The 27193-nt window shown below is 45.1% G+C and overlaps 1 protein-coding gene across 1 annotated transcript; it reads left to right on the plus strand.

Annotated features, from left to right (window-relative positions):
• On the plus strand, nucleotides 1-26870 carry LOC128419247 (IgGFc-binding protein-like). The gene is made up of 17 exons (XM_053399690.1): nucleotides 1-10; nucleotides 1707-1787; nucleotides 6423-7643; nucleotides 8353-8693; nucleotides 9718-10291; nucleotides 11285-11886; nucleotides 12626-13205; nucleotides 14201-14400; nucleotides 15351-15492; nucleotides 16778-17106; nucleotides 18263-18836; nucleotides 19424-20022; nucleotides 21219-21783; nucleotides 22262-22839; nucleotides 23592-24162; nucleotides 24454-24653; nucleotides 26850-26870. Exons 1-17 carry the CDS (start codon nucleotides 1-3, stop codon nucleotides 26868-26870), a joined length of 7188 nt encoding a protein of 2395 aa, XP_053255665.1.
• The last annotated feature ends 323 nt before the right edge of the window (nucleotides 26871-27193 follow it).

Raw genomic sequence — 27193 nt, forward strand, 5'->3', positions numbered from 1 at the left:
ATGTGGACAGGTAAGTAACCTGCATGCCGGGATCTCCTTGGTGAGGGCCGTAGCTCAGTGATGGAGCATTTTACCTTGCAAGTAGAAGGCCACAGGTTCAATCGCCAGCATCTTCAGGTAGGGTTGGGGGAGACTCCTTCCTGAAACCCTGGAGAGCTGCTGTTGGTCGGTGAAGACAATACTGAGCAAGACGAACCAATGGTGTGACTCAGTATAAGGCAGCTTCTTATGGTCTGCAGAAAAGCCATTTGGAATATAAGCAGTCCAACTATACAGCCTGTGGATGCCTTTCAGATGTTCTGGACTGTAAGCACAGCTGGGGGAAGCTGTAGTCCAGAACACCTGGAGGACACCAGGTTGGCAAATGATGAGTAGGGAGTTTCCTTTACTTACAGGAGAAAGAGATTTAGATTAGTCTCAGAGAGTCATGTACAGGAATTATTGGAAAAACAGGGTAAAGACCCAGAGTTTCAAAGCTCGGAGAGAACCCCTTATGAAATGCAAAGAGATGAATTGGAAAAGACTGAAAGAGCAGGGCAAAAAAGCAAATCTTTCTAAAATGAATCAGATAATGGCAAATCTTAAATTATTAACCTGGAATGTTAACGGCCTTAACAACAATATAAAAAGGAACAGGGTGTGGCATGAAGTTTTAAAACGGAATTTGGATATAATTTATTTACAGGAGACCCATGTTGCAAGAAAACATGAGAAAATTTTGAGTAATGAGAGGTTAGGGAGCCATTTCATTGCATCAGATGTTTCCAAAAAACGTGGAATTGTTTTGTACCTAAAACCTGCACTTGAACCACAACTAATTCAAAAGGATGAGAAAGGGAGAAAATTAATGGTAAAATTAAAGTTGAAGGAGAAAAAAATAATTCTAGTAGGGATATATGCACCAAATGGAAAAAAAATCAGGATCTAGAAACAGAATTGTTAGAATTTGCAGATGACGAGTTAAAGATCTGTAACAGAACATTTCTGTTCCTTATTAATATCGGGATCATGCTGGTCTGTCAAGTACTGTTAGTTGCCCCCCATGTACCAGAAGCCCGACTGGCTTCAATTAAAAGTTGGGCATTTATTCCCATGCTGTGGAATTCTCTTGCAGCAGACATTTGTCTGGGATCCTTGGTGTTAGTTTTCAGATGTGTCTTGAATATCCTTTTATGCCAACAAGACTTTATCTATTCTTTTTAAAAACAACAACAAAAAACACACGATTTCAGTCAATCAATCAATCAGTTTATTACAGTCATAGACCAGCAGTCAGAGAATAGAATATTAAGTGGATAATAAACAAAACTGATAATTAAAACAGATAAAAACTAAAAACAAATAAAAGCATTCAGTAAAACAGACAATTAAAACAATGTACAACAGTGAATTTAGACACACTGTGCAACAATAAACTATCCCAGGGAGTTGACTCAGAGTCACCCATGGAACCGGGTTTGGGGATTTTCATGCTGGACTATTTTGAATTGGGCGATGGTCTGCGTCTACAGATTTGCACACAGAATCTGGCGATCATCCAGGTCTTCTTCTGGTCTTTGCCTAACAGCAAAAGGTCAAATTTTTGCTTTTGCGGGAGGTCGGCAAGCCTCACCAGTAGGGGATCAATGAACTTACTGCGTGCCTCTTTGTAAAAGGGACATTTAAAGAATAAGTGTTCTGGGCTTCCTATCTCTCCCAATGGACAGGTGCAAAGTCTCTGGGCATAGGGGACTTTTCTAAAGGCTCCATCCAGGACCGGCGAGGGAAGAGCCGCGCTTCTGGCAAGTGTAAAGGCCCTTCTTGCATTTCTAGATACGAGAAAGGAGAGATATGCTGCTGATGCGGCTATGTATCTCTTGATTTCTCCAATTTTATAGCTGGGGCACCTTGTGCAGTCCTGTTGTCTCTCGGTATCTAATATTCTTTGCCTGACCGTGGCTTTTGCTGGAGGGTGTTCAGAACTGCAGTCTGCCAGCCTGACTGGAATTGGTCGCAGAAGATCAGTGGGGCTATCCCTCGGGGGAGCAGATTCAATGTCAGGCATTTGTATATTGATGTTAAGCAAATGCTAGCCTCCACTCTCATCATCCCTGTTTCCAATCTCACCCATGCGTTTGAGACACATCTGGGGACTTGGAGGAGAGCTCTAAGAAGTCTAGATTGAACTCTCTCAAGGGGGTAGAAAGCAGAGGAAGGCGGACCCAAAAAGGAACCATACAGGAGTTGTGCCAAAGTTTTGGCCTTGTATACTTTTAGAGCTGTGGGGACAAAGAAGCCCCCTTGTGCTCTGAAGAATTTAAGAATACAATTTGCGGTTTTTTCTGCTGAACTCCCGATGGAGTTTATGTGTAGTTTGTTGGTTCCTGAGGCCTGTACCACCATTCCTAGATACTTATAGTTTGTGACTTGTTCTAATTTATGGCCTTGGAGTTCCCAGCTTCTAAGCTTTGGTTTTTCCCCAAAAGCGAGTATCTTGGTCTTTTGATAGTTGATTTTGAGACATTCAGATTCACAGTATGCTGCGAGCTTTCTTAGTCCTCTTTTGAGTCCAATGGGGGTTCTAGATAGAATTACCACATCATCGGCATATAGCAGGACCGAAATATGCCGATTTGCAAGCTTCGGTGGGTGGAGTTCTGAGTCATTGAGTGCAGATACTAAGTTATTTAGACAGAAATTAAATAGTAGAGGGGCCAGTAGGCACCCTTGCCTGACTCCTTTGAAGGTTTTAATTGGGTTCGTTAGGTGTCCTAGGCGGCTGCACCTGACTCTAAGGGCCGTGTTTGCGTGCAGTGCCTGAATTAAGAGCAGGAGCCTTCTATCTATATTAGTACCCTGTAGTCTATCCCAGAGTCTGGTTCTGGAGACTGTATCAAAAGCCGCTTTTAGGTCAACAAAAGCCGCTTTTAGGTCAACGAAGGCAGCGTATAGTGAGGCCTGCCCTCCTGATTTGTATTTGTCGATGAGATGTTGTAGTGTTAGGCAGTGATCTGTCATGGGTCTGAAGCCCGCTTGTTCTATTGCCAGGATATCTTCATTCTCTAGCCATTCTGTAAACTTATTAAGGAGGTGCTTTGCGTAGAGTTTACTGATCACACTTACTCTACGCAAAGCACCTCCTTAATAAGTCATTTCTGATCATCATCTGTAGGCTCAGCCACCCATCCACTTTCCCTGAGGGAAAACCTGCGGTTTAGCACTGAATCAGAGCCAACAGCAATCTGGTATTTTGCAGATTGACATATGTTCCAATTTAGCATTAAACAATGGGTTTTCTCAGGGAAAAGTTGTGAGACAAATGCAAAACTTCTCAGACTTCTCATGCAACCATAGTTTGAAAGAAATGGAGAAAGATGGTTACAATTTGCTGAGCCAGGTAAAAGGGGCTGTGGGAGCCAGGATTCATATTTGTTGCCATGCAGACTCTAGAAGGCATGTTGTAGATGTTCAAGAGACAAATGATCAGATCGGAGGATGGGAATTTACCTTGAATCTGCAGATTACTTGAAGTACTTTCTTCTGCTGTTTTTTTTTTAGCCATGGCAACGAGATTGCTGCTGCCTTGGATCTGGCTGGCGCTCCTATTCGGTGAGTTTGGTGCTAATCGGTAACCTGCAGGTTGGCCCTACAAGGGAGACACTATTTGCACATTTGTCACTGTGGGGCAAATGCAGATGCTGACAGAACAGGCACTTGCTCACAGCCTGGCAGAAACTTTCCTTTTTGTGTCTATGGCTATCTGGCACCCAGCCCAATGTATTGTTGGCTGAGTTAACACATGCCCAGTCCCTACCATAGTGGGGAACCTATGGCCGATGTTGTCGGACTCCATCTCCCATCATCCCCAGCCATCAAAGATAATGGTCAGCGATGGTGGGATCTGGAGTCCAACCACATCTGGAGGGCACTGATTCTGTATGTCTAAAGTCAAAGATTTACAAAATGCAACTTACAAAAGGCAAGCCTGTCTATTTTTATCAGCTCAGCTAACACTCTGCTAACAACCTAAAATCTTAATATATGAACAAAGGAGCCGTTATTCTTTCTCTCCATTCTCTCCACACTGTTTAGACCTCAAACACTGAAGCCTTTATGCATAGATTCAGTTGCTGTTCTCAGTGACTACACCCCAGTCTACGGTAGCACCTTCCCCAGAGAGTCCTGCCTGGCCCCTGCCTTGTATTCTTTCCAGAGCCAGCAGCACTAAAATTCCACCTGGCTTTTAATGACTTTGGGGCTTGAAAAGTTTTGATGGCATGTTTGTATTTAACCCTATTGCTTACATACCCTATTTGCTGTGTTGCACCTTATGTTGTTGTTGTTTATTTAATCATCGTATTTTTATTTGGTAAGGTACCTAGAGAACTTTTGTTATGGGGTAGCTGAGAAATACCTTTGATTCATTAATTCAAAGTTTTATTTATTATTTTCCTTTTTTGAAAAAATAATAATACATGACCTGTTCATATAGTACATAAGTCAAATTTGCCGATATAGCTACGGTGGGGGTAGGGGCAGTACTGTTGCTCATTCACCCTAACAGATCCCCCACCCCCTCACCAATTCCATTCCTTAACACCTGGTCAAACTCCCCTTCCTTTACACCCAGCCATTCCCATTCCTCCTCCCTATACACCTTATGAAGCCCTTCTCCTCCTGCTTTTACAACTCCACCACCTTTCTAACTCTGCACTCTCAGTGACCTTGCTAATGCCCCTTACAGCTTGCCTAAACACAGTGCCTTCTTCCACTCAGAGCTCACCTGAACTATGTCCCTTCCCATTAGACATTCCACCCAACTGCCAGGGCCATTTCACACTTAACTGCAGAGGGTGAGAACGAGGGAAGTCATGGACAGCAGTGGGAGAGCAGGACGGTTGCTGGTGAGCTGCCTGCCCAGCCCTGCCTGTTCCTCAGTGCCTCACCCGGGACACATGCCCACATCCATTTCCCTCCTCCTTGGCTTCTGAAGCTGCTGAGGCTGAAGTGGGCAAGACAGTCACAGGGAGCTGTCTCAGTCTGTCCTCATTGTTCTTCTGCAGTTTTGCCTGGACTGCTCTGCCACCATCTCTGTTTGCTTGGGCTCCCCACTGTCAGCTTCAGCCATGCACACACTCAGCCATCTTCCTAGGCCGCCCACTCACTCACTTGGACCACCTGCATTCCTGCATCTGCACTCCAACACTCTTGTTCTGTTCAGTGGCGAAGCTTCAAGCTCCAGTGTGTGTGTGTGTGTGTCTGAGAGCAGGTGGGGGCATGGCTGGCATGCACCCCAGGGGTGTGATGCACGTCCCAGGGGCATGGTGTGCCACCGTGGGGGCATGGTGCCCAGCGCGTGGGGGTGGCAGCTGTGATGTCACCCCACCGGGGTCGTGCTGTCGGGGGTGGTGCGCTTCCCCCACACCCCTGTTCCTCCACAGTGGTTCTGTTAAAGGTAAAGGGTAAAGGGACCCCTGACCATTAGGTCCAGTCGTGGCCGACTCTGGGGTTGCGGTGCTCATCTCGCTTTATTGGCCGAGGGAGCCGGCGTACAGCTTCCGAGTCATGTGGCCAGCATGACTAAGCCGCTTCTGGTGAACCAGAGCAGCACACGGAAACGCCGTTTACCTTCCCAACGGAGCAGGACCTATTTATCTACTTGCAGTTTGACGTGCTTTCAAACTGGTAGGTTGGCAGGAGCTGGGACCAAGCAACAGGAGCTCACCCCGTCGTGGGGATTCAAACCGCCGACCTTCTGATCGGCAAATCCTAGGCTGTGTGGTTTAACCCACAGCGCTACCCACGTCCATTATGTGGTTCTGTTATCATGCTGCAAAATGCTGATCAGTAATTGTGAGGGAATGGGAAAGGAAGGTGTGGCATGTAGATGACCATATCTTGGTTCAATACTTCTAGGAGGAGTTGAACAAAGAGAGAACAAATTTACCAGGTGCTCTTTCAATTGTGTTTGCTTGGAGCATGCACACGAAAGCTCATACCAATAACAAACTTAGTTGGTCTCTACGGTGCTACTGGGAGGAATTTTTTTATTTTGTTTCGACTACGGCAGACCAACACAGCTACCAACCTCTAACTGCTTGGAACATGACAGCCTGGGTAACAGAGTCTCACTAGAGGCCTCTCCAGGCTACAATCAAAACTTCCTTCTGGGATGCAGGCAATCATAGGAAAAGCTGGATATTTTTAAGGGAGGGTTCATAATGTATTAACAGATGAATAGTCATTTGTTCCCCAGAGACCACTTCCTTGGTATAACCAAATAGGAATATTAATAGGTTCCTTTGAGTAATAATTTTCTTACTGCTGTAAGATAGACTAATCAGATCATTATACAAAAACTCTAATCGTTGTCACATCAAGTGATTAACGCCCAGCACTGAGATACTTGCACTTGGCTAATTACCCATTCCTTTGCCTTGCAGGGTATGGTGGAGCAAGTTCCCGAGGGACGGAATTTATCACAGCCTTCCTGGAGAACTCATTCGAAAGTCAGGGCACTCCTAAACTTGATCTGCTTATCACTGGATATCATCCTGCAACCACCATCACAGTCACAGTGAACAAGTCTACATTTCGGAAAACGGTTTCAGTCAATGAGAAGGAGACTGTGTCAGTTGTGGTCCCAGCCTCCTCAGAGATGAAGGGGACCGACATTTTTGATCAGACTGTGCGGATCCAAGCTGACAAAGATATATCGGTGTTTTCTTACAATGACAAGCTTTCAACAAGTGCTGCCACAGTTGTGTACCCAGTTCAGCAGCTGGGCACATCATATTATGTGGTAACCCCAGCGGGGAATGACGCAAACACTTTCAAGGAATTTGCAGTTGTAGCCTATCAGTTTCCCACTCAAGTCACTATTCACCTGAAAGGGGCTGTGACATTCCAAGGGAAGGTTTATGCTGCAGGGAGCAGGCTTGTTGTTGACCTGAAAGCTTTCCAAGCCATCCAGCTGCAAAGCTCAGCTGATTTGTCTGGCAGCAAGGTTGAATCAGTTGCGCCCGTGGCTGTTTTGAGTGGGCACAGCTGTGCCAAGCAGTTCTCATATTGCGACCATGTTGCTGAGCAGCTCTTGCCTGTTTCCAGCTGGGGCACCACCTTCATAGTTCCCCCAGTGCCCTTCCAAACTCAGACTGACATTGTGTATGTCGTCGCTTCCCAAGATGACACTTTGATCCAGTACCAGTCTGGGGCCACTCCAAGCTCCCGCCGCGCGGTGGCTGGGGAAGTCATCCAGTTTCAAATGCAGCCATCTCAGTCCTATTTCTTCTCTGCCAATGCAGGAATCCAGGTCCTTTTCTTCTTTGTTGGTAACAGCAAGAAATACGACCCTTTCCTCATCAACGTTCCTGCTTTAAAAAGCTATTGCATGTCATATCACGTTGATGGGATTAAGGCATTTGATAATTTTGCTGTCATTGTAGCAAAAACCTTAGATTCAAATGGGATCACACTAGAGAAGAGAGCCATTGCGAATGCCAAGTGGACACGCATCCCTGGAACAGAGTATTCTTTCAGTCAACTTAGCTTGGGCAAAGAAGCCAGTGCCCTCTCTGTAGAGCATCCCAGCGCTCCTTTTGGGCTCTTCATCCTTGGAGGTGTACATGCTGATGGCTATGGCTCTGTGGCCCTTTGCTCTTGCAGTAAGTATCTGAATCTGTGCATATACTTTAGGTTTTTATGCTACAAATGAGTTTTTGGAATAAATAATTAAAGTTGGCTACATCCTATTGAGTACCCAGTCCTTGTTTGTGGTTTCTTCCACTTCCAATATTTTCATCTTTTTGCTTTCCAGCATTGGATGCTGTATTTTAACATTACTGTGTGCTCATCTGTAGATTGTCAAAGAAAGTGATATGGGTGGTAACTGGAGGACCACAGTAGATCACATTGGACCTGGGAATGGAACTTTAGCTGCCACTATTTTAGTCTCTAAAATCATCTCCTAGTTTTCACTATTCCATTCTGCCTGGAATACTTACCATAATATAGGTTAAAGAACTGTAAAATGGTCTGATTTGATGAATTTTTACTTTTTGTACCAAGTTTGGAAAATCTTATTGAGACCCAAGTTTCCCATTTTCCAGAGGGAAGGAAACATGACATGAGAACTACAAAGTCCTAGACTGCAGTAACAGTCTGATTGGTTCAAGTCAGTATGTGAAATTCAGCCTCCCACCATCTTGATTTCCTTATTCCCTGAGCAATCGGAATGTCCAAGTGCCAACCAGATTAAGTGGTTATTCAGAAGCCTGTTTGTTTTTCTTGCCTTGTTTTGTCTATCTGCCACATCCTCCACTAGTTACTATCAATGCTTGCTTTTGCAATGACACCACCATTGTTCCGTTCCAGACAAACCAGTATCTCCATGCAGCTCGATCCACTGCAGGAAGAAGGAGAAGTGTGAAATCATAGGAGGTGGTCCAGTGTGTGTGCCAGAGTCTGAATCCAGCTGTTGGGCCCAGGGAGATCCTCATTATCACACCTTCGATGGGAAGAATTTTGACTTCATGGGCACCTGTACCTACACTATTGCCAAGACTTGTGGCTCAGATGCCACTCTTCCTTCCTTCAGTGTTGAAGCCAAGAATGAGAACAGGGGAAATACTCGTGTTTCGTATGTTGGCTCTGTGACAGTCACAGTCTATAACACCATCATCAAGGTGGTCAGAAATGAGAAAGGCTTTGTGAGGGTGAGAACAAAAGATGACCATATTTCTATTTCTCTCTGGCTTAAAAAAAAGCAACCTATTTTTCCCCAAGAGTCCATCAGAATCTACTCTGCTTGCATCTTGTCTTGCTTGCATGCTGTAATGTAGGCATGTGGAACAGAAGATCTGGCAAAGTCTCCCTGCCCCCATTTGCTAACCTGGACTGATCTCTGGTCACTCCCCCTGCTCCCTCCTTCTGCCCCTCCCCCCACCAGCCAGTGCCCCACTTATTTAATGTTTGAGGAGGAGATGTTTTCATTTTATGCCATACCTACTTTGCAATTGGCTGTATCCGCCTGCCATTGGGCACTGGGAACGATAGTACAGCCCAAATAGCTGAGGCTTCTGGGGCTTCTCACCATTTTTAATTTAAACGAGTTCTCCCTAAATACGATTGGCAGTGAGATATATTTTTTTAAAGGAGTTTCGGTATTACTGTTTGTGAAAAACTTCAAAGGTATTTTAAAAGAAATCAAGAGAAGTTTTGGTGAGATTTATCAAAACTCTTCAGGAAGATAAGAACATAGAAAGCTGCTTTATGCTTAGACCATTGGTCCATTCCAGCTCAATATTGTCTTTACAGACTGGCTGTGGGTCTCAAGGATTTCAGGCAGGAAGCTTTCACAGCCCTTACTGGAAATACCAGAAATTTAACCTGGGACCTTTTGCAAAGCGTGTGTTCTGCTACTGAGATACACTCCATGTGCTGCAAAACATATGGTCCACCATTGAAGTATGGACTCTGCAAATTCTGCACATTCCTGTTGAATCAATCTACCTTTATTATTGCATGTGTGTACTTGGTCTTTTTAGAATCATCATCATTTTATGTCCACCTAGCTGAGTAGAATAAATAACAAAAAGAGTTGGTTGTATCGAAGTTTTAGTCTGAGTAGATCCAACATATGTGCATTAATTTCAACAGGTCTACTCTGAGTCTGACTGACATTGAATACAATCCACTGTCTTGTTCTGCTGTTGGTTGAATCTGATTTCTCTCTTGCAGGTGAATGACCAGCGGTTCCGCCTGCCCATCTCCCTGAATGAAGGGAAACTCCGTCTCTACCAGAGTGGGAGCTCTGTCTTCATTGAGACAGATTTCTCTCTGAGGGTTTCCTACGACTGGAACTTTTACTTGGTGGTGAAGCTCTCCAGCAGCTTTTCTGAAAGTGTTTGCGGTCTTTGTGGCAACTACAATGGAGACCCCGCTGATGACTTCAGCACCCCCGATGGGGCCTTGGCTCCCAACCCCATTGAGTTTGGAAAGAGCTGGAAGGTGGACGATGGTGACAGGTTCTGCTGGGATGACTGCCATGGGGAATGCAAAAGCTGCTCCCCAGAGATGGTCAAGAAGTATGAAGGCAAACCATTCTGTGGCTGGCTCAGCAAAGGAGAGGATGGCCCATTCAGCAAGTGTCATGCTGTGATTGACCCCAACCCTTTTCTAGAAAACTGTGTCTATGACCTCTGCATGAATGATGGCCTGAAGGAGCTTCTTTGTGAGGCACTGAATAACTATGCAGTAGCTTGTCGGGAAAAGCAAGTTGCTGTCTTGGACTGGAGAACCCCCATCGGTTGCTGTGAGTGTCAGAATCTCCCTTCTTGTAATTTGAAGCCATTGGTTCGAGTCCTATCTTCTGGAGCAGGAGAAAACAAGCTTGCTCTATCTTCCATGTGACAGCTCTTGAGATATTTGAAGATGTCTATGATACCTTCTTTCACTCTCCACTTTTCCAGGCTAAACATACCCAGCTCCTTCAACCATTCCTCATAAGGCTTGGTTTCCAGACCCAGAATAGACTGGATCTCATACACACACACACACACACACACACACACACACACACGCCAAAGGCCAGGGTAAAGAAAGGAGTCTCCAGCATATGATGAAAGCTATACAGTGGTAATTCGTTCATGAGGTCCGTTCTTAACCTGAAACTGTTCTTAACCTGAAGCACCACTTTAGCTAATGGGGCCTCCCGCCACCACCACTCCGCCGCCACGCAATTTCTGTTCTTATCCTGAAGGAAAGTTCTTAACCCAAGGTACTATTTCTGGGTTAGCGGCATCTATAACCTGAAAAGTCTGTAACCCAAGGTGCCACTGTGCAATGAAAATGCCAGATGTTCCTCTATGGGAAGGGAATGCCCGAGTTTGGCAGCTGCCACAGAGAATGGCCACTCCAGGCCACCACAACCCCAAACTTCCAAGGGTAGCAGAACTACCAAGAGCGCCCCCTCTGCAAACCTTAGTTTAATGTTACATCTGTACTGAATACATCTTCCTGGCAGCTTAGGGTGCATCCATTTGATTCGCACAATACTCTGAGAGGCAGGCTGGGCTAAGGGCATCTTGGTCATGGCTGTTGTTGTTAATTAAATTTATATACCACCCTATACCTGTAGGTCTCAGGATAAAATCAAAATATAAAAACCACAAAATACATAATCAAAATAAAAACATGGTTCAGTACACTTTCCCTTGTCCCACATTAGCAAAATATAGCTTAACTCTCAGATTCCCTGTGTCTTCTAATCGTGCCTTGTTGACAATCATCTTGTCTCTTTTGACAGCCAAATCCTGCCCCGAGAACAGCCATTATGAGGCCTGTGGATCTCCTTGCCCTGCAACCTGCAACAACCAAGCTGAGCCCCAAGACTGTTCCTCAATGCCCTGCATAGAGACTTGCCAATGTAATGAGGGCTTTGTGTTGGATGCTGGGAAATGCATCTCCAAGGCTGCCTGTGGGTGCGTGTTTGAGGGGAAGTCCTTCTCGTCCGGTGAGCAGTTCTGGGGAGACAAGACGTGCACGAGACGCTGCATCTGTGACGCACAGAGCAAGCAAGTAAAATGCCAGCCCGCCAGCTGCAAGAAAGGGGAACAGTGCAAGGTAGAGAAGGGCATCCAGAACTGCTACCCCACCAGCCGCGCCACCTGCTCTGCTTCAGGTGACCCTCACTATCTCTCATTTGATGGACTGGCCTTTGATTTCCAAGGCACCTGCACTTATACCTTGGCTAAGGTCAGCACAAACAACTGGGTCTTGAGAGCCTTTACTGTCAACGTGGAAAACGAGCCCTGGGGAAATAAGAAAGTAGCTGTTACCAAGATGGTCTCGGTCACTGTCTATGGCATTACACTCACATTACTGCAGAGCAAGCAAGGTCAAGTGAAGGTGAGTCAATGCAGAAAGGAGAGGCAAATCATTAGATCTTTAGCCATTCATCTTTTTTTCGCACTAAGACATTGTCTTGGTTTGAGAGGTGTGTGCTGCCAAAGCCGGCATAGATAAAACTCCAGGCTCGCTGCCAGTTACAGTCTTTTTGATTTATTTACAAAGTTCAAAAGAACATTTCCAGAGCTTCAAAGCATGTCTGACTATGTCGGCAAAGATGCCTCGTCTGGTTTTTTTTTACGTTTTCTTGCCCAACATGCTAGTCGGCGGAAACCCCGCCTCTGATTTCCTCTGTTCAAAGAATAACTAGTTCCGGGCTCAGCCTCCCCGCTCCCTGCCTCTTCTTTGCTGTTGGACGACAGACTACTAATTATCTCTTTCGGCTCTCTATAAGTGCTGGTCTCTCCCCTTAGCTCTTTTGCCGTTTGCCTCTCCCTGACACTTGGCTCACTCATTTAATTAAGGATGAACAAGTCCATCAGCTTCTTTCTCTCATATTTCCTGTCCTAAGTCCAGTTCTCCACATTTCTGTATCAGCTGGCATTTCTCCCAAGAATTCTGATGAAAACTTGTTAGCATTTTATTGCAAATGTCTCCTAATATAGGTTTTTTTTAAGAGGCAGTTTGCCCCCTAGCTGCCAATCCTTGGAGTCTGAGTTTGCAACATAAGGCCAATCCTACTCAACCAGCCTTAGGCCAATCCTACTCAACCAGCAAATGTTCTGTTTTCTTCTTCCAGGTGAATGGCTTGATCTACACCGTCCCTATATCCTTTTCTGCTGGGCGAATCAGAGCCTATCAACATGGCACAAAAGTCCTGATAGAAACTGACTTTGGTCTCATTGTGAGCTACGACCTGGTTTACCATGTGACAGTCACAGTCCCAAGCACTTACCAGGGCCGGATGCAAGGCCTCTGTGGGAACTACAACGGGAAGAAGGAGGATGAGTTCCTGCTACCCAATGGCATAATAACCTCTGACATAGCTAAATTTGGTGCTTCCTGGAAGGTCCGGGTCTCTGGGGCAGATAGATCTTGCTCAGATGGATGCTCTGGGAACAGCTGCCCAGTCTGCGAGGAAAGGAAGAAGGATGTTTTCAAACAGCGCAACTACTGTGGGATCCTCACTGCGCCTGATGGCCCCTTCAGTGCTTGCCACGGAAAGGTGGATCCTGGTGTGTACTTCAGCAACTGCATCTACGATGTGTGCCTGGGCAATGGGGACAGCCAGGTCTTGTGCAACAGCATCCAGAGCTACGTTTCTGTCTGCCAAGAGGCCGGGGTCTCTGTCAAGCCCTGGAGGAGCCCTTCCTTCTGTCGTAAGTACTGAGGACTGAACATTCAGGGGGAGAAGAGAAATGGGAGCAGAAACTGAACTGACCCCCTGTCCCTTTGGCACACATCTAGAGGTGTGTGTTTATTTGTAAGGCTCTAGCTGCCTCAGGCTGTGCAGAGACTGACCTCACACTTAGACGCTTGAATCCAGGACTGTGGCTATGGGATAAGCAAGAATCTTTGGGATGTTAATGCTGTGAGCCCCATCATAGGCTAGGGTACAGTCGTACCTTGGTTGCTGAATGCCTTGGAACTCATATGTTTTGGCTACTGAACGATCAAAAACTGGAAGTGAGTGTTCCGGTTTTCAAACAATTTTCAGAGCCGAACATCTGCCGTGGCTTTCGCAGCTTCTAATTGGCTTCAGGACATTCCTGCAGCCAATTGGGAGCTGTGTCTTGGTTTTTGAACAGTTCCGGAAGTCAAATGGACTCCTGGAACACATTCTGTTTGAGAACCAAGGTACGTCTGTATGTGCAAATAAACCATATATCATAAACACATCACAGTCACTGCTGACCCTCATTCCAAGGAAATCAAACCCTGGGTAAACTCCTGGAACCCCTGGAATCTCACATTGCTGGGAGATTGGGTTTGTCCCACTGCTCAAATTGCTTTTACAAGATCTCAGAAGCATTTTACTACCCTCATTGCTTCCTCTCCCTTTGGAAACCTAAGCATTTTAATATATAAAAAAAACACCTCCATTGTCTTGAATTGGCAAGTTTTCAATGGCTGAAGCAAAAATACATGAGATAAGTGAAAAAATGATCAAAACAGTGGGGTTAAGGAACATAAATTCATTCTAGCATCAGCTTTCTGTTTTCGTCTTTTGCAAAAACAACAGCTGTCAAAGACATTTTCTGCCCTGTACTGGCCACTCTTTCTGCATTTCACTTGCCAGCTTCCCAGCCATCCCAAATAGTACCAGGGAGCCTTTCACCTAACATGGATGCTTTTTCTTTCTTTCCTCATTTAGCTCTGCGCTGCCCAGCCAACAGTCACTATGAGATTTGCAGCAACCTCTGCTCCACCTCCTGTACCAAGATCACTGACCCTGCGGCCTGTCCGGAGACCTGTGCTGAGGGTTGCCAATGTAATGATGGCTTCTTCTTTGACGGCCTTGGCTGTGTTGCCGCAAAAGACTGTGGGTGCTTAAAGAATGGACGCTACTACAAGGTAGCTGATCTTCTGAACCATTTTTCCCAGAGCATGCTTTCCCAGTTTCACATTCTTTGAACCCCAAATCACAAGCTGTTGTGATCATCTCCAGAATTTCTCAGGTCTTGAAATGTTTTAATGGCTTTCTTTTGAAATATGGAATAAATAAAATGAACTGTTATTGGTAGGAGGAGGTTCATCAGATGGCAGAATTGTGCAACTTAGGTGTAACGATAGGACAGATCTACTAACAGCTTGACTATGCAGTCGACTTAATGTGATTTTACTTACTCCATTGCACAAATCACTGAAAAATAAATAGAAAGGGGTGGGATAATCTGACTTACTGGGCACTGGAGCCTATTGTGAGATCTTGCAGGAGCCTCAAGAACACTCATGTGACCATCTCAGAACCCAGTAAGCAAGGTGCAGGGCAGGAAAACTCTTCGAAGAAAGAGATTTTGATCGTTCTGCTTTGTTTACCAGGCTCTGAGAAAGACGTACAAGGCCTCTGGGAGGCTCCCACAAGATATCACTGGCCATCCAAGAACCTACGAGATCTCGGACAGTGGGGGCAATTCCAGGGGTCATCTTGACTTTGTGTGATTTTGCCTTTACATGCAACCTCAAGGAACATAAACCCAACATAAGCTGAAAGTCATCTGTAAATGCATGCAAATTATTTGACCTGGCTGCTTGCTGTGGAATGGGCAAATTATCTCAACTGATAATTTGAGGAGTTGTGGCATTGGGAGCTGAGATGGGGGGGGGACCCCATGGTGGGCAGTTGGTGGCGATTCATTCATGCACCCATTTCCCCATTTCTGCTTAACAGCCCTTTCTGTGAAAAGGACTGTCGCTCCTCCTCCAATGCTCAGTCCTTTCCCATTCAAGCTCAATACCTCAGAAAAGCACTGAAGGGATTATTGTTGCTGCTCTGTTTTATTGTTTCCCAAATCTCCCAACAGCCCAATGAGAAGGTTCTGCTGAACGTGTGCCAGGAGAGCTGCCGTTGCATCCCAGGCCAGGGAGTAATTTGTGAGGCCCACAACTGCGCTGCCGATGAGAACTGCAAAGTCCAAGATGGAATCATGAGCTGCATTAATAAGGGTAAGAAGAGAGTCAATCAAGCGAAGGGTGGGGACCCTGTGGTCCTTCAGATGTTGCTGGATTACAATTCTCATTGTGCCTAACCCCTGGTCTTGGCACAGTTATGCTGGGAAATTATAGCACCTTCTGTGAGGAATGTAGTATGTGAGTCTATAAATAATGGGCAAGGTACATTTTTTAAAGCTCTAGGGCAGCATTCTCTTCTGGGCAGACTTCTGGAGCCACATGCTGGGTGGTGCCAGAGGCAGAAGTAGACAGAGCTACAATTGTACATTTTTCCTTTGTACAGCAGGCAGATTTTCCACAAACTTACCTGCACTTCTCTGTCTTCCATTCCAACAAGCAAGAATCAATATCAGAGATCAAGGGCACATTCCAGCCTAATAAATATGAGGCAGGGTTGTGTGTTGCTTCCCCCATCACATAGATAGCCCCACTGTACATCGGGAAGGGCTATGTGGAGAGAGTCTCTTCCTTTAAATTCCTAGGAGTTTATCTCAGTGAAGACCTTACTTGGAAAATAAATACAACCCAGGTGGTTAAGAAAGCCCAACAGAGACTCCATCTCCTCAGAATATTGTGGAAGAACGATGTCAATCAACATTTGATGATCTCCTTCTACCGGTCAACAATAGAAAGTGTCCTTTCATATTGCATCACGGTGTGGTACGCTGGTTTGACATCATCTGATAGGAAGTGCCTGCAGAGGGTGGTGAATACAGCACAAGATATTATGGGCTGTCTCGTGAATCCGCTGGATGAAATAGCGGAAGAATGTTGCCTCAGGAGAGTGAGGAAAATTCTCAGAGATGATTCACACCCTAGCCGGCACTTTCTTGATCTCCTGCCCTCAGGCAGAAGATATAGAAGCATGCTTAGTCGCACCAGCAGGGTAAAGAACCGCTTCTATCCGTGGGCTGTTAGGCTGCTGAATGAAAAGATAACAACAGGGCAACTGACTTTCAGGTTTGGTGGGTGTGCGTCAGTAAATCAGGGAAATTAAGACTAAGAGAGCTGAGTGGGGGGTGCTCGTGTAATCTCACAAATTGTACAAGTGACAATAAAGTATTTCAATTATGTTACCCTCCAGATCTTCTTGCTCCTATCACTTTTGACCATGCAGGCTGAGGCTGATGCAAATTGGACTCCAACAACTTCTAGAGGGCACCATGTTGCCTACCTATGCCCTTTTGCTAATGGAGAAAACTTCCCTCCACCTCTGTACCTTTAGTTTTTTACTGAATGACTTCTAGCCCTTGCTCACGTTTCCTGCCTTCCATTTTAGATCCATGCAAAGCCCTGAAGTGCCGAGAAAAGGAGACATGCAAGATGGAGAATGGCCAAGCCATATGCAAACCACAGTTCATAGGAACCTGCTGGGCCTGGGGGGACCCACACTATCACACCTTTGACACCTTGAAGTTTGATTTCATGGGCACCTGCTCTTACACTATTGCCAAGTACTGTGGGAACGATGCTACGCTGGTGCCTTTCACTATCGATGAGAAGAATGACAACAGGGGCAACCAGGCTGTGTCCTATGTGCGTCTGACCAACATCTATGTCTATGGGTACAAGATCTCCATCCACAAACAGGAAACTGGAAGAATCCGGGTATGTTAGATTGCATGGGGATGGAATAACCTCCATGAATGTACTGGAATTCATTCCAATATATAGCCACTTTGAGAGCCCGATATTAAAGTAGCATGAAAGGAATAGCTATATCAGGAGGGAGAAGAAATACTAGTGCTTGCAGGTCACTCTCAAGAGTTTATTGAACCTCTATACCATGCTGAATGATGGAGGTTATTGACCTTCATGCCACTTCGCATGATTAAAAGACCCTCATTATCCAAACATCCCATCTCTTTCTCCTTTGTGGCTTGCAGAATATAGGGAATGGGGGATTGTGATGTGCTTAAGCTGCAATCCTGTTTGGCATAATATTGATTTTCAAAACTGGTCACAAGAAACCATAGCAGGATCTAATGATCTTGATGCTTCGGCATGGCAAATGTGTGCTCTAGATCTACCCAATAAGGATCCAATGAGGAGCTTGTTTTGTGATGTTTGCGTTTAAAAAAGATTCTGTAAATATTGCAAGTTGGCAACCGAATGGTGTACAGATAAACACAATCTGAGTCCCTTTCTTGGGCTCATGGTTTGAAACCAGAGTATGAGCAGCTGCTAGTGCAATTGGATTTGGCTTGGTTACACCTTATAGTTGACTTTGACCCTCCTATGTGACTGCACTGCCCAAACATAAGTGATCACTTGGGCCACCTAAGCCCAACAGACTTGTCTGCACTGCCAACTAATATTCCCAAGGACCACTAAAAAACTTAACCTATCTAAAGTGATGCTTGCTCATGTGAAACAGTACCATGGACAGAGGTAGGTGGTGAACGTGTAAATTCCTTGAGAATCACCTGCAGTAATAGCTTAGGGAAGGGGCTGGGAATGGTTTACAACTTCTGTCATCCTTGATCATTGACCATGCTGGCTAGCACTAATGGGGATTGTAGTTCAACAACACCTGGATGGCCCATAGATTCCCTGTCACTGGGTTTGTGATCATGGCTAAAATGCCTGCTGATTCCCCAGCCTTTGTCTAAAGAATTCATTGAAGCTTACTCCCTTGGGTTAGAATTTCAGCCTAAGGCTAGGATCAACCTGTCTGTTCCTGTTTCTTAGACACATGGCTGCATGGAAACAAAGGAAAAATAAAACAATAATTCATATGTGTGTGTTGACATTCTGTCTCTAGTTAAATGACGCTATTACCAGCCTGCCACTGACTCTTGAAGATGGCAAGATCAAGCTGTACCAGAGCGGCACCAATGCTGTCCTGCAAACAGATTTTGGCCTCCAAGTAACGTACGATTGGCAATGGCACCTAGTGATCACTCTCCCCAGCAGCTACTATGGGGCCACATGCGGGCTGTGTGGAAACTTCAACCAAAACCCTGCAGACGACATGGTCTTTCTCAATGGCACCAAGGCTGCCTCCATCATAAGCTGGGCCAGCAGCTGGAAAGTCAAGGACCGGGACCCCTTTTGCTGGGATTACTGCCGAGGGAATTGCCCAACATGTGATGAGAGCAAGAGGGCGCTGTATGGAAAGGAAGAGTACTGTGGGCTGATCAGCAAAACCTCGGGGGGGCCCTTCAGAGAATGCCATTCCACAGTGAATCCAGATGATTTCTTTGACAGCTGCATTTATGATGTGTGTCTCAATGGAGGAGCCAAGAACATCCTTTGCCAGGCGTTGGAGGCCTATGCTAAAACCTGTAGGAAAGAGGGTGCCACCATATATGATTGGAGGACAGCCTCTGGCTGTGGTGAGTACTCTTCCCTACTTTGGAACTAAGCCAAGTTTTACTGCCTGTGCAACTTTCACATGACTCTGAGCTTTGCAAGTAAACTCTCAAATGTGGGGTCTTTCTCCTATGCTGGAGGAAGAGAGAAATAAACTTTTGAGGGGTGGGGGTTGGAACTCACTTGGAGGAGCACATTTAAAAGTGTTTATAGCCTATATTTTCACATTTGGCGTTGCTGCATGTTTTGTGATTTTTTGATGATTGATGTATTACAGTATTTTAATATTTTCTTGGAAGCCGCCCAGAGTGGCTGGGGAAGCCCAGCCAGATGGGCAGGGTATAAATAATAATAATAATAATAATAATAATAATAATAATAATAATAATAATAATAATAATTTTAAATCTCTGCTGGGGTTCTCTCACCAAAGAATACTTGCTCCAAACTTGGATCTTGTGACCTAAGAATTCATTCTTAAACACACACACACACACACACACACACTGTATATGACATGTACAATATTAGCAGCATCAGCTCTTGCCAACTTAAGCTTTAGCACATTCTATCAGTTGTTAGATTCCCACTGTTCTTCTCCTCCTTACAGCCTTGCCGTGCCCTCAGAATAGCCACTATGAGTTCTGTGGCAATGCCTGCCCCGCCAGCTGCGCCGACCGCAAGGCTCCCTCTGCCTGCAAACAGCCATGTGTGGAAACCTGCCAGTGCAATGATGGCTACGTCCTCAGCGTCGACAAGTGTGTGCTTGTCGGGAGCTGTGGCTGCACCTACAATGGGCTCTACTACAAACCCGGAGAAGAATTCTGGGCTGATGAGACCTGTGGTTCCCGCTGCACATGTGATCCCACCCTGGGCATTGCGGTGTGCAAACCAGCTGGCTGCAAAGCCAGTGAGCAGTGCATTGTGGTCAATGGGGTCCGAGGTTGTCATCCCGTAAGCACCGCTACTTGCTCAGCAGCCGGGGACCCTCACTATACCACCTTTGATGGGAAGAAATATGACTTCATGGGCACCTGTGTCTACCAGCTGGCTGGGCTGTGCTCTAAGGACCCGACTCTCAGGCCTTTCACTGTCAATGTGGAGAACAACAACCGAGGCAATGAAAAGGTGTCCTACACCAAGGTGGTGACATTTGAGGTCTACAATGTTGTAATCATACTTAGCCAGGAGTATCCACGCAGGATCCAGGTATAGACAATTGGTGAATGTATGGTTGCTTTTCCCCTTTGTGTCATTACAGGGCTGTTTCAGAGGGTGGCTCTTGGGCAGGGTACCTTGCTAGTTTTCTAAGTAAGCATTGAAGCAGTTCCTGCATTAAACATAGGGGGTGGTTTATCTGTGACAAATGGCACTATACCCCATTGGGCATTGTAACTTGAACTACAGGGTCTGTTGACATGCAAAGTATAGATGAAGTAAGCTCAATGTGCTGCAAAATTCAGCATTAGATATGTGCTGTTGACGGTCACAAGAGTTGTCAGATCCAGTTCCTAAGTATGGGACAAGCATGGTTTGTGAGCAGTGAGGGCAGGGCCCCCAGCTGCCTAGAACAATGAGTTTATCTGATCCAGAAACTATTATGGGAGCCTAGGACAATGATTAGATTTTTCACTGGCCCTTTTTTCATATATATGGGTAAGAGGTGTGTTTTCAGCACATGACAAAATCGAACTTATGAATGTGTCAAATGAAGCTCAGCAGGGAGGGAATTTCACAGCTTAAGGGCTACCACAGAGAATTCCTGCTCCCAGATCCCATCCACCCACAAACTACCAATCTTTGCCAATCTTAACATCTGAGAGGGTCTGTAGGGAATGAGTGAGTTGGTCTTCCCAGATTGGGGATAGTACTGGCTACCAACAACCCTGTTGCCCAGCAATACCACCGATCAGGCTGGCCAGGGTCATTTCTGTGATATTGTTGGAGGACCCCAGGAGAATAATCCTAGGTGATTTCAATATCCATGTGGAAGCTGCTGTTGGGTCAACTCAGAAGTTCATGGCCTCCAAGGAATGGGAAATGGGGGTTCTGTGTTACAGTGGTGCCAATTCTACCTCCAGGACTGAATTGGGACAGTGCTTTTTGGCCCTCCAGTGACTATGTTATGGGATGCTTCAGGGCACTATTTTATCTCCAGTGCTATTTAATATGTATCTAAAGCCACTGAGAGCAATCATTAGGAGTTTGGGGACAAGTTGCCATCTGTTTGTTGATGATACTATACTCTATTTTTCCAGAACATGTGAATCAGGAGAAACCTTATAGTCTTTATGTTATACGCTTCTTGTTCATTAATTTCAATGGGTCTCTTTCTCTAAAACTAATACTGAACACAACCACTTGGCAAGAGTAGTGGTAACAATTCCTACTGCATCACATTCCAGGTTAATGAAGTCTTTGTGAACCTGCCTTTCTACCACGAAGACAAGATAAAGGCTTATATCAGTGGGAGTGAGGTCTTCATCAAGACTGATTTTGACCTGACAGTAACCTTTGACTGGAACAGCTATGTCAAAGTCATTGTACCCAGTACATATGCCAATGCTGTTTGTGGCCTCTGTGGCAACAACAACTTGAACCCCAGTGATGACTTGACCATGAAGGATGGGAGACAAGCACCTAGCATATTCCATTTTGCAGAGAGCTGGAAGGTGGCAGAGGTCCCAGGTTGTTCACAGGGTTGCACCACTGATTGCCCACCATGTGGAGAGGCACAGAAACAAGCTTATAAGAGCAACCAATACTGTGGGATCCTCATCAAGAGGGATGGGCCTTTCAGGCACTGCCATGAGATCATCGACCCAACGCCCTACTTCAATGATTGCATCTTTGATGTCTGCCAGTATCATGGCCTGCACAACATTCTGTGCAATGCCATCGGCTTTTACATGGCAGCCTGTCAGGATCTGGACATTGAGCTTGAAGAATGGAGATCAGAGTCTTTCTGCAGTAAGTATTGCCTCTTGAAGCTATTTTAGCAGAGGAACATAAGCAGTAACTTGAGACCTGTTCAGATCATCTACTGTTGACATTGAAATTGACACTGACATTGACATTGGCTCTCCAGACTCTCAGTTATGGACATTATCCCAGTCATACTTGGAGATGCCAGGGATTAAGCCTGGGACCTTTTGTATGAAAAACGTGCTGTTTACCAGTGAGCTAATCCTCTTCCCTTACAATGTTCTGCTCCAAGGATGTGCATGCCATATGTTGCGGGCTTATGGTATATGGAAATACAATTTAATCTGACGGCAACCTTTGCTAACATCTGCTCTAACCAGCAGATGACACTCCATAGACATACTTTATAACAGAGCACACCAGACCCATTCTACTCCAGGTGACCAAAGAACCAGACGTCTTCTGAAAAAACTTCTATACTAGCTTGAAATTCACCACTTTCTGTTTTCGTCCTTTCTTCCAGGCCCTGCCTGCCCACTCAACTCTCACTACGAGCTCTGTGGAAATGGCTGCCCTGCTACTTGCCTTGGTCTCTCTGCTCCTGATGGGTGTGAAATGACCTGCAAAGAAGGATGCTATTGCAATCCAGGGTTCGTCTTCAGTGGGGACCAGTGTGTCCCTATTGGGAATTGTGGCTGTGAGCACGGGGGCAACTACTACAAGAAGGGAGAGGAGTTCTACCCTGGTTCCTCCTGCCAGGAACGATGCCAATGTACAGACAATGGAGTTGTCAAATGCCAGGAAATCTCTTGTAGGCCCCATGAGGAATGTAGGGTGAAGGATGGTGTCCAAGGCTGTCATCCTGTAGGGTCTGGTACTTGCAGTTTGTCCGCAGGCTCCCACTACCTAACTTTTGATGGACGGGCCTATGACTTCCAAGGAACCTGCACTTATACTTTAGCTAAAGTCCAAGGAGAGGATGCTCAGCTGGCAAACTTTGCCGTGTCAGTGGAAAATGAAAGGTCATTGACTAAGATGATTGTAGTCTCTTTTCATGGACACACCGCTGTCATTGAGAAGGCAACAAACTGGAAGCTCAAGGTATGTCTCTCTGAAGTAGAAATGCCAGCATAGTTCACCCACAATTCCTACAATTGCAGGAGTTCTTGGGAGAATTTCATCTCCCGCTGTCCCTTGTGCTCCATCACTGGGAATGGACGAATCTGACAATTTTGATTTCTCTCAATTTCACATTTTTCCAGTACTGAATTCAGCTCTCCAGATTTCTGTGGCAATTCGAAATTGTTTTTTCCCCCGTTAACCCTCCTGCTTTTAAGTGCAAATTTCTCCTAACAACTCTCCCCCTTTTTACCAGTTAAAGATTTGCTAAAACATTAAGCAGTTTATAAAAGCTATAAACAAACAAATAAACAAACAAATAAATGATGGACACATTTTTGAAGAAAGCAATTTTCTCTAATATAATGCATTTCTATTTTTCATTTTCATCAACATGTGGATTTTAATGTACATCTCCAAATATATGCATTTTTATCCACTTTTGGGGTTGGAGAACTGCAATGCAGTTTTGGAGAAGTTAGAATTTTGGTTGTTTTTAAGTAGATTTGTCACCCTGAGGAGACAGGGTGCTTTAATCCTGTTCGATTGCATAAACCTGCATTTCTGGAATGTGCCTGAATTCCTCCCACAAAACAGGAGCAATTTAGAGGCACCTTTTGTTTGTAACCTGCTTTGGGAGTAATTTCCACCTGAAATGGAGTCCAAAACACCATTAAAGAAACATTTATAATTATTATTATTTAAAACTGTCACCTTCTCTGTGGTTAATGCAGGTGGATGGAGAGCTTTATACGCTGCCCATGAAGACAAAGGATGGGAAACTCTGGGCCAACCAGGAAGGCAACAATATCATTGTCCAGTCTGACTTTGGTCTCCAAGTCCTTTTTGACACCTCATCTTATGTCCTGGTGTCTGTCCCCAGTAACTATCAGGGACTTGTCAATGGCCTATGTGGCAATTTCAATAAGGACAAGACTGATGACTTTATTCTGCCTACCAGGAAAAGCACCCAGAATGTGGAAGAGTTTGGGGCCTCTTGGAAGGTTCCCATTGATGGTGTCAGATGCTCCGATGGCTGTGGAGATAAATGCCCCATCTGTGATGCAGCCAAGACAGCGCCGTACCGACCAGAGAGTTCCTGCGGAATGATCCAAGCCCAATCCGGCCCCTTCAGGAACTGTCACTCCTTGGTGGACCCTGCTGAATACTTCAACCACTGTCTGTATGACATGTGTGCAGCCAATGGTGCAAGAGAAACTCTCTGTAGGAGCATCCAGGCCTACGTAGCTGCATGTCAAGCTGCAGGAATTACAGTTGGAGCCTGGAGAACAAACAACTTCTGCCGTAAGTTTGCACAGCAGGAACCTGCAGTTACATCTTCTAATCTTCTTCTGCTCCTTCCAGGACCTAATCAATAGAATCATGATTAATAATAATAGTTTATGCCAGTTAAAAACATGGAGTAAGCCTTTAATTAACTTTTATTATAATTTCCCCCCGTACTTCGCATCCAAATGAATAGGGATGAAATGCTTTCCTAACTCCTTCTATAATTAAATTTTGTTATCCAATACACCATCCCTGCCTGGACTGCTTTTGACTCCTTCAATCACTGATCTTCACTCTCATTTTCAGCTGTCACTTGCCCACCCAATAGCCATTACAAGTTGTGTACAAGGACCTGTGATTCCACCTGCACCAGCTTATCCACTCTGCCCCGGTGCACCCAGAATTGCTTCGAAGGCTGCCAGTGTGACGGCGGCTACCTGTTTGACGGTGACAGATGTGTGGCAATGGGGAACTGTGGCTGTGTGCATGACGGACGCTACATCAAGGTAACTGCAACAGCTGTGAAAACAGCGATGTTTGCGCATTCTCTTGTGCCTCTTGTAAGTCAGCCTGCAAGGCCTCATGTTTTTCATGAATAGACCCCAGAAGAAGCAATGCATCATCAAGAGAAAAAAAGATTCCACAAGGAGAGAGCCATCACAAAAAAATACCCTTCTCATATTGCCATCCTCTACTGGATGACGACTCATGAAAGTCACTTGTCCACTGATGAACAGAGTTTCCTTTTGGGAACAAGTGAATTAGCAATAGGATGGTTTTAGACTGAGTCCAGACCTGCAAACAACATTTGTAGAGGTGGAGTTAGGTTTTTTTAAAAACTCTATTTTGGACTCTGAAAGCCAGAAAAGTTTATTGGAAGTGGTATACTGCTGCTGATGTTTGTGTTGGTAACAGGGTTGGTTATATTAGTCTATTTTTGGCTCATCTGTTTCACATGCAGTGATTCATAATTCATAATTCTATTCCATGCCCTTACTACATTAATCCCCAATTTTGTTTATTTGTATTGGCACAAAATATTTAAATATGTCCTTCATGCACATTTTACTGTTTTCCCCACACAAAATTCATGGATGACAGAAAGGCCATTGCTTCTATACTATCATAGAATTACATTCAGGATCCTGTTCTCATTTTATATTTTTGTGAATTAATAGTTTAACAAAACAAAACAAAACCCCATATGTTGATACATGTACTGGCATAGTCTCCCCCTCCTTCCTTTTATTCCTTTAGTCTAGGAGTAGCAACATGATGCTCTCCAGATATTGTTGGACTGCAATTCCCATCATTTCTGACTGTTGACCATGCTGGCTGGTGCTGATGGGAGTTTGGGGGGAGGGTCCAACAACATCTTGAGGGCACCATGTTGGCTATCTGTGCTTTAGATATAGCCGGGTATGTTCATGGAAGCTATAAACCTCGCTGACAATTAAGAAACATTTTCAAAGGCTTGGAAGGATAGCTATAAACTGAATAAGAAGGAATTAGCTAGGAGATTATGGGGAAAGGTGGCATTTATCAAACTGACAATAGTGTTAAAGAAATATGGAAATTATAAAGAATAATGACACAGGTGGAAGCCGGTGGTGCAATATATATATAAAAAGAGAACTTGGAATAAATGTCATACTAATATAGTATGAATGAATATATTAAAGTATAAAATGTGACCTATTTTGCTATTGATTTATCAACTATGTAGCACTGGTGTACTAGATTATAGTTGTGCAGAGGTATTTCTAAGTACACAGTTGTATATGTTGAATGTCTGTTTCTAAATGATTTCTTTTTTACCTTATTAAAAAGAATTAAAGTTTGCATTTAAATTTTAACTTTTTCTACTCTTCTCTCTCTCCCTCCCTCCCTCCCTTTGTGAACTGTAAATCAACCAGGCTGGAGAGAATATTGTCTTAGAAGACTGCTTGAAAAAATGCACCTGTAGCCCATCCGGCAGACTGGTTTGTGCAGAAAACAGTTGTCAGGAAGGAGAGATTTGTGCCCTCCACAACGGTGTGCGTGGCTGCATAAGGGAAAACGGCGAGTGCGTCCTCACCCCTGGAGCACAGCTGACCTCCTTTGATGGAGCCTCAGGGGAAATTCCCAACCTAGGAGCTTATGAGGTTACATCCCTCTGCAACGACAACGACCCCTTTTGGTTTAGGATCGTAGCAGTTGTCCAGGAACACGACGGTTCGAATTTGCCAGCTGTGACAACAATACATGCGTTTTTCAAAGGGATGTATTTTATCACTGTAAAAACGAACAAGGAGACACGGGTAAGATCCTCGGGCAGGTTCTCAGATTTCATCCAATGGCATATTTGCATAATGATTAAACTATGTCCGTTAATTTCAAGACGTCTGCTCTGTGTAGACATGAGTTGGACACAACCCCTTATTTATCTGTTTGTTTATTTTCAGCATTTGTATGCTGGCCCAATGCAATAGCTTGCCAAGCTCTCACCCACAGGGCAAAAGGGCTTCCCCATTTTTAAAAAGCAACTTGCTATCCGGGCCAATAGTCAGTGCTGTTGGGAATTGTTGCTTGGCTACATTCAGAGATTACCATGTTGGCTACCCCTGATCTAAAGGTAGGGAGCCTGAGCCCAAGGGCCAATGTGGCCCTCTGAGTCTTTCTGTCTGACTCTCAGGTTCTCCCCTGGACCTCCCCCTTCCCAGGCCATACCCCTTGAGGTGTGAAAATACCTCCTGGTTGCCTGGATGGATGAGAGAGTCCTATGTGTTTAGAAGCCTGACTTTTGTGACTCAGTTCAAACCCAGAAATGCCAGAGAGAGTTGGAGAGTCCTTGTGACTTGTGGGGAGACCATCCCCGGAGCCCAAAGAGGACTTCAGTGAGGGCTAAGTAAGCCCCGAAGAGACCGAAGGCGTAACAGGGCTTTGTTTAGGCTGTTCAGCCTCCCTGCCTAACAGCTGACATGTGAGGTAGTGCACTTTCCTGCGTGTCCTCCAGCCTTCTGCCGGCCCCAGAGCTTAAACACTAGTTGTGCATATTTCTGGATAT

Source organism: Podarcis raffonei, chromosome 8, assembly GCF_027172205.1.
Source record: "Podarcis raffonei isolate rPodRaf1 chromosome 8, rPodRaf1.pri, whole genome shotgun sequence".
In the NCBI taxonomy this organism is placed as follows: domain Eukaryota; kingdom Metazoa; phylum Chordata; class Lepidosauria; order Squamata; family Lacertidae; genus Podarcis; species Podarcis raffonei.